Below are 11324 nucleotides of genomic sequence, written 5' to 3'. Positions count from 1 at the left end.
GGATCAGTGTTATAAAACAGGTTTCTATTCTTGGAAACTCCCAGGGAAACACTTGACGGGAGCACATCAGCCGTGGAGCCGTGGCACGGAAGGTTCTGCCTTGATTCGTGCGGAGGCCATTTTAGCTGAGCGTTGCTCGTGGCAGCGTCTGTCAGGTGTGGAGGACCAAGCTTTTGGTTTCCTCAGATGAAAGTGAAGTCGGCGATGACCTGCATGATGATGAAGGTCAGGGATCAACAAGTGGTCCTAAATAATGTTTGCATATCAGCATTACCATGACAAGACATGGCTCAAATTGTAAGAGAGAAGGAAACTGTAGGTGCACTCTGACTGGTGTGTGTGGCATCGGTGATGTTTTAGTAAGCAGGAAAAGCACCCGCCAGATTTCAGTCTCACTAGTGTCGGCCGTAAAAATGTGACTGAAAATAAAGTGCTCTCCACTGATGGGTGGGTTTCTCTTCTCACCTGTGGTCACTACCATAGAACCAGAGTTTCTCTGTTAGAGAGAGAAGCTCAGTCAGCCAGGAGAGACTCTGAGGAGAACCTCGGCTCCTGCAGGGGGAGACAGTTGTTTACCCCCAAATCTTCCTCTTCATTTCCCACTGCAATCCTCACAAGCACCTGGAGTCTGAGCATTTGTTTTGTGCACATGTTGGAGCTACATGAAAGTCTAGATCGTGCATCTGAAATCATTTTACAAAGATAATAAACCTCCCTTGAAATGAGGACGAGAAATCAACAGCCAGTTTCTTTGAATCCGTTCCTTCAGTTACTGCTGCTCATTCTTCAGGGACACACTGGACAGGACTCCAGCTCATCGCAGAGGACCATCAGTCAAGCGCGCACACACACCAACAGACCATTGTCTGTTTTTTTTTTTGGGCTGTGAGAGGAAACCAGAGTTCCCAGAAGAAACTGACAACAACAAATGCATGCAGCAAGGAGCCAGATTGATCGATTCAAACCTGCAGCAGCGCTAACCACTGCCCCACCGTGCTCTAGCTCAGTCCGATCTTTTATTCATCGTCTTTGCTCAGACGCTTCTGCAGGTTGCTCCTCCAGCCTGGAAACAGGCAGCGGTGCTGCAGAGCAGCTCGAGTTTCAGGCCGTTTGGAAAGAGCTATTTCAGCCATGAGCGGCATGGCGAGGCTAACGTTACACACTTGGACTTGATGGATGGCGACCGACGTCAGAAGAGCTGCTGGCGGTCCAGTCGGACTCAGTCAGGGAGTCCGGTCGAGACGGAGCGAACAGGAATGCTGACGTGGCACCTGCTCATTTACAGGGAAATCCTGAGTCGAGCAGCCGTTAAATTTGAAGCTGTCATGTTTTCTGAGCAGAGAATGGCAAGGAAGCTGCACGAGTCAAAGACGAGTCCTACAAACCCTTCCTGGATCCAGATGAAAGCCACCATTTAGCAGCTCACCTGGAAGTTTCACCGAAAAGCTTCTTTTGCAGTCGATCCTTGGCGAATGCATGACGCCAGCATTTTCCTTCAAGCTTTTCAAGTTTGACACGTTGACTGGACTCGCCTTGGATGAGTCCACCGAGTGGTCAGAGAAAGAGCACGTGTTTCATACTTCCATACATCATCTCCTCCTCATCGCTGCCTGGCTCTCCGCTGCGACTCTCAGGGAACTGGACAGTGGCTGACAGTAGTGCACAGAAGGTTGACCCCGCTGACCCTTGGACCCGAAGCAGAGTCAGTGTCTAAATGTCTCCACGCCCTCCAGACTTTATTCTGATTCCTGAACTCGACACACTGGTGTCACCAGTGGCTGCTAATCGCCGTTGAAGGCGCCCAAGGCGCACGTTTCGTGGCCCCGCCCACGACCTAGCATCAGGCCGAGATCAGCTCCGGCGGCAGTATAAATCACAAAAAGACAATTCTCAATCTCAAGACTTGTGTGGAAGTTCGAAGGGCAAATTCATGTCGGCTAAGCGGAGCTGTCAACATCTCTGTCGACCCTTCAGGAGCGAGGCCGCCACTGAGACATGCTGCTGCAGGGAAACTAGCAGGACGAGGTCAGGAAGTTTACCAAAACATGTGACATCACCACGTGCTTCTCTTGGCCCGGCGCACATTCTCATGCCGTTTCAGTTTAACATAACATAAGACACACCAACATGTTCTCTCCATTCTAACAATAAGATCATCCTATTAACTTCTTTCGTTTTTTCCGTTACAAAAAGGCCATATTGATTCTTAAATTGTATTGTTTTATTGTATAAGCTTAAATGTGTTTAGCTTAATTTAACTTATATGAATTGTGGTATCTATTTTTTTCTCATTCATTGTGCCTTCAAATTATTATTATTATTGTTGTTGTTTCATTATTGTATTAGTACTAGTAGTAGTAGCAGTATTCAACTAATAAAACAAAGTTTTTTTTTTATTAATTTTACATAAAATAAATATATAAATACCTTCACCTTCACCTTCTTCTGCCGCCTATCTGGGGTCGGGTCGCGGAGGCAGCATTCGGAGCTCAAACCTCCTCCAGCTCCTCCCGGGGGATCCCGAGGCGTTCCCAGGCCAGACCGGAGACATGATCTCTCCGGTGAGTCCTGGGTCTTCCCCGGGGTCTCCTCCCGGTAGGACATGCCCGGAACACCTCCCCAGGGAGGCGTCCAGGTGGCATCTGGGTCAGACGCCCGAGCCACCTCAGCTGGTTCCTCTGGATGTGGAGGAGCAGCGGCTCCACCCCGAGCTCCTCCCGGATGACCGAACTCCTCTCCCTATCTCTAAGGGTGCGCCCAGCCACCCTGCGGAGGAAACTCATCTCAGCCGCTTGTATCCGCCATCTCATCCTGTCGGTCATGACCCAAAGCTCGTGACCTAGGTGAGGGTGGGAACGTAGATGGATCGGTAAATCCAGACCTCTGTCTAGTGACTCAGCTCCCTCTTCACCACGACGGTCCGATACAGCGACCGCATCACTGCTCCCGCTGCACCGACCCGTCTATCAATCTCACGCTCCCTTTTTCCCTCACTCGAGAACAAGACCCCGAGATACTTAAACTCCACCACTTGGGGCAAGAACTCTCCACCAACCTGGAGAGAGCAAACCACCGTGTTCCGGTCGAGACCGGACTGAAATATATAAATAGATATGTATAAATAGATATAAATATAAATATAAATAAATATTACATATATACTGTATAAATATAAATAAATAAAATCAACTGCACTTAAGTTCACCTACATGTTTTCATTGTTCTGTGTTGATATCACATTTAAAAATATTTTGAATTTATTCTTTGGTTCATTTATTATGGTTAATTCTGATATATTTATTATTTATGTATTTTTTACCCAATAATTCTCAGCACTTACATTTGACTCATCATTGTTGATCCATCCGGACCACGCTGCCATGTGGTTTTAAATTCCCTTTATTTACTTGCTATTCTAATTTGCTTCTTTATTTAGCTGTTGGGATACACTCGTGTTTGCGAGGTCACTGCACCGGGCACTTGGCTGCACTTGCTCTTGTCGGATGCAGAAGCGGCGTCAGTTATCTGCCACGTCCCTCCACACCCTGGTTCGGTGTTTGGGACGTGTGTCCTCCTCAGTCCAGAGCTGCTTAAGAGCTGAACATTCAGCGTGTCAGACCAGAGCTAATGCACCGAGGCTGTCAGTCCGACACCAGATTTAGAGGAAGATTAATGCCTCCGGAATTAAAAACTCTTTTGTGCTCCAGGCCGCGCGTGTGTGTGTGTGTGAGGGTCTTTCACCTATAAAAAGAAAACCTTTCTTTTAATCCTGCGCCTCTAAATCGAGGGGAAGACAATCCGCCAGCAGTTTATAAAAAAAGTCATTATTTTTATCCCTGTCTGTCGTCAGAGAGCCTCCTGCTAAAGACTGTGACTTGAAGATGTCGGGGTTTGCTCAATGGCAGCTTGCTCGCTCCTCGTGTTTCTTTTTTTATTTCCTATATTTTTTTCCATTAAAAATCGAACTACGTTTGTTTTGCATTTCCCGCTCTGACATACAATTAACCCAAGTGTTTTGTTACCCTCTTTTTTCTCATTCATTCATTACTTCAGTTTACTTTTGTTATTCTTGCACATGTTGCTGCCCTGAAGTTTATTAATCTTGAAAGTATATTCGCAAACTGATCTGCTGATGTTCATGCTGTTTTTGTAATGCAATTTATAAAAGTTAAGTGTAGATTTTTAATGATTAGAGCACGTTTGGTTAGAATTCTTCCTTTTGATATTCCAAATTCTGAATTTTTTTTTGGAAAATATGTTGTATGTATTATCATTAGTAGTAGTAGTATTTTAAGAAATACATGTGTTTGCATAAAATTACCATCGAGAAACTGTCTAAATATTATTTCAGTGATTGAGAAAAATATAGCAGTAAATTAGCAAAATTATTTTCTTTTACGTCAACAAATGGTTTTACTCATTCATCACCGTAGCGCCACCTGCTGGTGAAGGATACTCAGCCACTACGTTTCTTTTCCAAGACTTTTAACATGCTGATTATTTTTTTTTAACTGCAATAAAATATTTTAAAAATATTATTTGTGTCACTAATCCCAGGGATGGTCACCTGAGTCATGATACCTGGGTGTACAAGGCCTGACACAACCACTGGTCAGTTTCTCCTTGCGCTCTCCTCCAGTGATGCCAGGCATGAGACATTTGTTATTATCATATTTTAAAATCAACCACTGCAATGACGTAAAAACATAACAATAGTGTGTTGGGAACTTTCCTACTGTCCCTGAAGTAGCATCGGCATGACGCATGCGCGGCTCCGACGTGCCTTACATTTTGAACCGGACCGCGAATACGTCCGAGCGGCGACGTGACCAAAACACGCTGGGTGAGTGAATTCAGAGCGAGTTTTGATATGAAATGAAAAGCGTGTATCATTGTGCTAGTCGGTAGACGCTGTTCTTTAGTTTTGGTGTGACTAACGTGCTGTTTCCTGGAGTGTTGACGTAGCATCGAGCTAACGTCACGTAAACCTGCTTCTCGCTTCACCTATCTTCCGTAAATACTGTCGTGATATTGTCCGTTACAGGATTTCTACACCATATTTACCTATCTATTGAAGGTATTTATATAGATTTTTAAACGTCTATTTACGACCTGCGATTAGTTTTATGAGCAGATGTGTTTCTTTCATGTGAAACGTTTTAGAACTTTAGAACCGCTAAAGCTTTTTACTTAGCGCTAAAAACGTTTTAGCGCCAAGTACATGAATTTGAGATTCCCCAAACTAAAAGAAAATAAAGTGTCTTTTGCCTGAAGTCACGTGACGTGGAGAACCCACCGCTGTCTGTCTGTGTTTGTGGCAGAACTATGAGTGACCTGCAGGAACTCAGCGACCACGTTCACGAGCGGCTGTCGTCCATCCAGCGTTTGCTGGATCTGTCATCGGCAGGTGATAGAACACACGGGTTTTTCTTGATCCGCTGGTGTCCACGATTCTCTCCTCTCCACCTGCAGAGGTTCCTCAGAATAAGATGAAGAAACTGTCTCAGGAAATCACCTCCCTCGGCAGCCAGATGGAGAGATTCGAGGCGTTTGTGGAACGGCAGCGAGGCCAGCTGCAGCAGTTGAAGGTCGTTTGCTTTATGATGAAACTACAATGTGATTTCAAAACATGTGAGATTCAACATGTGCTTGTGCTTTGTTGCCTTCAGGCATTAGAGGAGGTTTACCAGCGCCACCTGGAGGGTGTGCAGCACCTGGTGGTCCACATCCCAGTTCACATGCCCAAGAGAAAAAGCCCAGCAAAGTAAGGAAACCAAGCATCCGGTGCACTGTGAAGCATGCTGTATTTAAAACGCTCTCTCTCTCTCCAGAGCCAGCGAGGCAGCTGCGGTGAAGAGTGAGGCGGCCGGAGCTGCGCCGGCTCCAGCTGAGACGAGCCGGAGAGGCAACAGGAGCATCAAGATGATGATGGTGGTCACGCTGCCTGAGTTTGAGGCCATCCCTCAGTGAGTCTCCTATGAACGCAGACTTCACAGAAGTGTCACGTCAGCACAAATCCTGGCTGCTATTATATTGTCAGTCGACTTGTCAGGACATATTTTCAGGGTTAAACAATGCTTTAACACAGCTTGAGTTGAATTTCCAAAGGAAGCTTGAGTCGCGGAACCATTTCTCAAAGGACTTTCCTTTCACACCACAGCACCATTATACTGTAATGTCTGGACTATAAGCCACTACTTTTGTTTCTCGATCTCAACCTTATACAGCCACGTGGCTAATATGTGGACTTTTACAGGCTAAAGAGCGTCATGCTGCCAAAATATTGAGCCTCGCCACATCAAACCGACGACATCACAAGCGTGTTATTGAACTTAAAGCGCTCAAAATGCGCTGTTTTTGCCTGCAGCTCCACCCACAGAGCCAATCTCCTGGAGGAGTGGAGACTAGAATCAGCAGCTGAGACTGGCTGTGGTGTCGGAACTTGGTGCATGCGAGCGAAAACAGCACATTTTCAACGCTTTAATGTGAATAAAAGCTGTGAGGAGTTGATGATTCCAATCCAGAACATTGCCCAGTTTGTTTCATGAGTCAGTCTCCATGCTGGAGCCCATTTTCCAAACTAGTTTAGAAGTGATCCTCATGCATTTTTAGGCACCACTGACCTTTCTACGGTTCAGACAGCACCACTGCACCCACGGCTTATAGACTGCTGCGGCTTATTTTCCGTCTTAAATTCAGTGGGCAGGGCTAATATTCCAGTGCACTCTATCGTCCGGAATTTATGGTAATTGATATATATATATATATATATATATATATTTCAAAATGTAACGCTCTATTACTATAGTCTACATATTTTTTTTTTCCTATTTACAGCACTTCAGTCAGACACGTCGCTCAAACTGTACACATTGTATGTGTATCGACTGTCGAAATAATCATTTATTGCACCCCTAGTGGTCATCAATTGTATGAGGAAAATAAAGCTGATCCAAGACCTCAGTCACAACCCTACAAAATGTTACATTTGTTTTTTTACTTTTCAATCATGCAACAGAATCACTAAGAACTTGACCAAGTGAAAATGACTTAACTAGTCACTAAAAAGTTGCAAAATAATGGACTAAAGTCAATGAAAAATTCTAACATTAGAAAAGTTAAAAAAAATAAAATCTGATCACAGAAAAAATTATCACAGTCACAAACATCGTAAATTAAGTCCTAATATAAAATACATTTATGTCGAGGAGACATTTTTTAACTATATACTAGACACTGTAAACAAAAAAAGGCACCAGAGAAATGGACCTGGACTTTCATGTGAGGCCTTTGTCCACTATAAATTCCCACTGAGATGTCGAGGGGGAAGGTGAGTGAACACGGTTGACATCCTGTATGTGGCTCCTCAGATACATGAAGGGTCGAACCACATATGACCAGCTGAACGCCGCCGTGCAGACCATCAACACCGCCGTTGTCACCAAGTACAAGATCGTCCAGCAGCCGGTCAAAAGTTTGAACAATCACTCCAAAGGGCTTCACCAGCGCTTCAAAGAGCTGGAGACCAAAGACACAAAAGGTGAGTTGAGGGAGGTGAAGAAGAGAGTGCAGGCCGGACATGATGTTTAGAGACGCAGGAGATAATGGAGGTTGTCATTGGGAGAGCATCAGAAATGAGTCTGTCAGAGAGGTTTGGAGACCAAGTTAGGGATGACTGATGGTCTGGACCAGAGAGGAGAGACAGAAGAATGTTGGAGATGAGGTTCATGAGGAGGCCAGTAAAACGTCTCTGTGATGTTCCAGGTCAGTTCTTCGTGGTGGAGCAAGACATCCGGGAGTTCACGCAGGTGAAGGTGGACAAGAAGTTCCATCTGCTCCTGAATATGCTGCGACACTGCCAGAGACTGAAGGAGCTGCGGGGGGGAGGCCGCACGCGCTACGTGCTGTTGTGAATCTCCATGTTGTTTGTGTTACTCATGGCTGTGGTAACAGTATTGCTGCTACACCTGTCTGTCGTCTTCCCATCGGAGGACTATTAAACCCATGTTATCAGCCTGAAGCGTGTTATCACTGACTCGTTTTTCTATTCCATTGCATTGTTAGTTAAACTGAATTGTGTGTGTGTTGTTTTCAAAATAAAAAAGGTTCGTCGCCCGGGGGAGACTCAGAGTGGAACCAAGGCTGTAGGGATGGCTCTCTAGTGAGTTGTTCAACAGGGGGGAGGCCCTGGGTCAGACCCAGGCGGCGGAGATGACGTCAGACTGGGGAGCTGGAGGAGCACGGCCGTGACAGCTGCAGCTTCAGAGACGCAGCACAAGTCTCTGCAGGGAGAATCGGTTGCCACAAGATGGCGCCGTAACGTCTACGATCAGCCTCCGACGTGTCGAGCTCAATTCTAAAACCAAACAACAGAAAGATGTTTTGACTGTCTCAGTCTATAGGCTTTTATTTAATTTGTTGCGCAGCCCTTTTAATTCACTGTAAAATGTTGTTTTAATTTTAAGCAAATCGCCGGAAGTTGAAACATCTTTTCAGAGGAAAAACCTCTAATGAATGTTTGACTTGACGCCTCTTGAACAGGGACCGACTGACACAGACTTATTTAAGTACTACGTACTTAAGTATAAGCACGATTCTCCAGTTCCAATGTGCAAGAGTTGGCATCTATAAAATGTTTATGAAGTTTGGCTTTTATTTTCCTAAACTTCGCCGACGCTGCTGACAGAAATCCTTCGAGGCGAAATCGGCTGCTCGACGTCAGGGGGCTCAGCATGGACCCGAAGTCTCCCCAACAAACAGCGACCGAGTGCAGAACCCAACCAACGACCCAGGAAAATGCGTCCCGTCCACCGCTGTCGGAATCATTTTATGGAGCTATCGCGACCTTTTAAAGACTTTTCCTGAAATCTTTTTTTTTTTTTACGAAGAAAGCAAGAAACGGCGGCTGGAAAACGGCAACACTGTAAGTCCGAAAGTCCAACAGAGTGTGTTTTAGTGCACTGAAAGTTGACGTGTGGTGCCAGAAATCATGAGAACACGCTCCGGTTCTCGCTGAAAAGTTCAGAGAAGAGCCGCGGTTTGCGACAACACGACTCCTGCGCTCTATTTTTACTCCCATGTTGCGCCTCCTGCCTGCTAACGTGCTTCTCCAATGTTGCAATGTCGCTCGTTTCTCAACGACCAACGTCGCTCAGCGTGTCCGTGCTGGCGGTTCTGGTCGGTCCGGGCCACGGTGGTGTTCGACCGCAGGAACGTGAAGAATGTGTGCGAGTCCAGTTGTGATTGTAGCAACGTTAGCTTCCTACATGGCAGCGCCGCTCTGCCCTCGGCGTCTTCAGCCCCACAGCAGCTCCGCGTCACACCGAAAAGCCTCTTTTAATCCGCGCCGAAAGTTGTATCTCACCTGAACTATGAGGGTAAATCATGAAAAACACTGAAGTGAAGTCATTGCAGGGGCGGAACTAGTGTGTGTGGTGCTCGGGGCGAGCAGCCCCCCGAGCGATAGAACACTTCCATTGGGACGAAAATATTTCACTGTTTTATTCACAGCGAAGCCTTTGAAAAGTTTCACAGCCAGTCATTATCTTGAATTGTCATTTTGAAAACGGACTTTGCATTGGTTGTTACGTAACGTTGGCTCATGCTGAGAGTAGACGAGAGGAAACCCCTTCATCTTCAGGCGCTGAAGAAGAGTGCAGCCGGGGTGGAGGTGGCCGTGAAGTCAAGTCAGCGCTAATATCGTTGCATGTCGATGGATGATATCGGCCGCCTGTCATGGAGGTTCTGCCTCTGGCGTCGTCGTCTGTCATTCCAATCGACATCACGATGGAATGGAGTTCGATTTTCAACAGAAACTCTGATCAAGCAATCCCTTATGATAATTATACTATATGTTTCCAGGGCTTGAAGTCAATATTGAAGGTTGATATTTTGCAGATCAGTAGCTAAATGGGTCATATTAATGATTGATTTAATCCCAAAAAATCCATTCGAAATTGCAATCGCAATCTTGGGATATTTTGATACCGTTATCGGTCCGATATCACAAAGCCGATATCACTTCACTGCTACGTAGCAGTCAGTGTCAGTTTATGACAATTTTGTAAGATTTCTGTTTGTACTGCAGTGAAACTTTTGACCGTCACCCATGTACAAGAAAAACATACTGAGGAATGTTGTTCAAATAGCAATATATATGCGAAAACAACTTTATGTGTTAAAATAATTGTCCAGATACTTCTGCTCTATAAGGTCGTCTGGAGGTTTGTTTGGATGTACTGTGGAAAATATACTGATGTGTTGAGGTTGGTCTCAGACCTTGGCACTCACTTCTTCTGGGTTTTCACTCCGTCTGGTCGAAGTTTGGGTCCTGACTACAACACTATACTCCTGGTGTTGAACAAACATCTGAACTTTTGGGGCCTAATCTCCAACTTCCCATCTTCAACTGCCTTAAAAATATTGGATTCTTCTGTTGTAAGTGAAGACCAGAGTTTATCTTGTTGTGATACAGAACAGGGTTTGGTCTGAGCCTCAACCGGTCGGCTGGATCTGGAAATGGAGGACGAGAGGTAGAGGTACAAGTTGCAGAGATGAAGATACTGAGGAGCATAAATACTACAAGAACAAAAGTTGAACATGGTTCAGCTGTGGAAAATACATTTGGAAAAATATTTGACATGTGCTAAGAAACAAATCCATTTAAACCAATTATATTATTATAATTATTATTTAATTGAAAATCTGGAAACAAATGCAGTTAGATTAAATTGAAAAGTCGACCCAAAATATTTAGATGAAAAGCAATACTGTAATCTTGGAAGTAGAAAAACATTTTGAGAAACTTGATGTTACAGTGAGTACAGTGAAGGTTAGGACAAGGACTGCGCTGCAGAAAATGTAGTTTGACAAAGTCTGCAAATCAAAGCCTGTTGTGCTCCGCATGTGTTTTTTTTGGTGTGAAAATGAGGTCAAAGGTGGTGGAAAAGTCACTGACAAGTTAGATAGTCGTGTGGAAATCTCTGCTTTGTCTTGGTGGCACGCACAGGTTTGAAGATGCAAGATTTATTTAGAGTTTTAAGTCGTCAAATTGAGAGTGCTGAAGCAAGGCAGCTTCTGTTAAAGATCTGTTTAAACAGAAGTGAGAACTGCCCGGCTGCTTCCTGTTTCAGTTCGCTTGAGCGGAGTCAGGATTTCATTCTTGTCCTGCCTCAGTCTTGGAGATGAAGCGACGCGTGCAGAGGACTGTGAGAACCTGAAGACGTCACTGTCCTGTGACTTGCTCTTGAACGTCGCGCCACGTTCCAGAAATGCTTGAGCTCCTGTCATGCGAGTTGATTTAGCAGCATGACGAAGAGCATGTA

At 45.1% G+C, this 11324-nt stretch overlaps 2 protein-coding genes across 2 annotated transcripts in view; both read left to right on the top strand.

Moving 5' to 3' along the window:
* The first annotated feature begins 4466 nt into the window (after nt 1-4466).
* ska1 (spindle and kinetochore associated complex subunit 1) lies at nt 4467-8012 on the top strand. The gene is made up of 7 exons (XM_053886025.1): nt 4467-4843; nt 5322-5407; nt 5473-5588; nt 5670-5764; nt 5832-5966; nt 7371-7540; nt 7765-8012. Exons 2-7 carry the CDS (start codon nt 5326-5328, stop codon nt 7911-7913), a joined length of 747 nt encoding a protein of 248 aa, XP_053742000.1. The 5' UTR covers nt 4467-4843; nt 5322-5325; the 3' UTR covers nt 7914-8012.
* A 683-nt stretch (nt 8013-8695) lies between these two features.
* akap13 (A-kinase anchoring protein 13) overlaps nt 8696-11324 on the top strand; it is a 54977-nt gene continuing 52348 nt past the window's right edge. Inside the window, exon 1 of the mRNA XM_053884874.1 lies at nt 8696-8923. The gene's annotated coding sequence lies outside the window, so the exon portion shown is untranslated. The remainder of the gene's footprint in view (nt 8924-11324) is intronic.

Source organism: Synchiropus splendidus, chromosome 14 (genome assembly GCF_027744825.2).
Source record: "Synchiropus splendidus isolate RoL2022-P1 chromosome 14, RoL_Sspl_1.0, whole genome shotgun sequence".
Taxonomy (NCBI): Eukaryota; Metazoa; Chordata; class Actinopteri; order Syngnathiformes; family Callionymidae; genus Synchiropus; species Synchiropus splendidus.
This window is presented reverse-complemented; position numbering and strand designations above follow the sequence as displayed.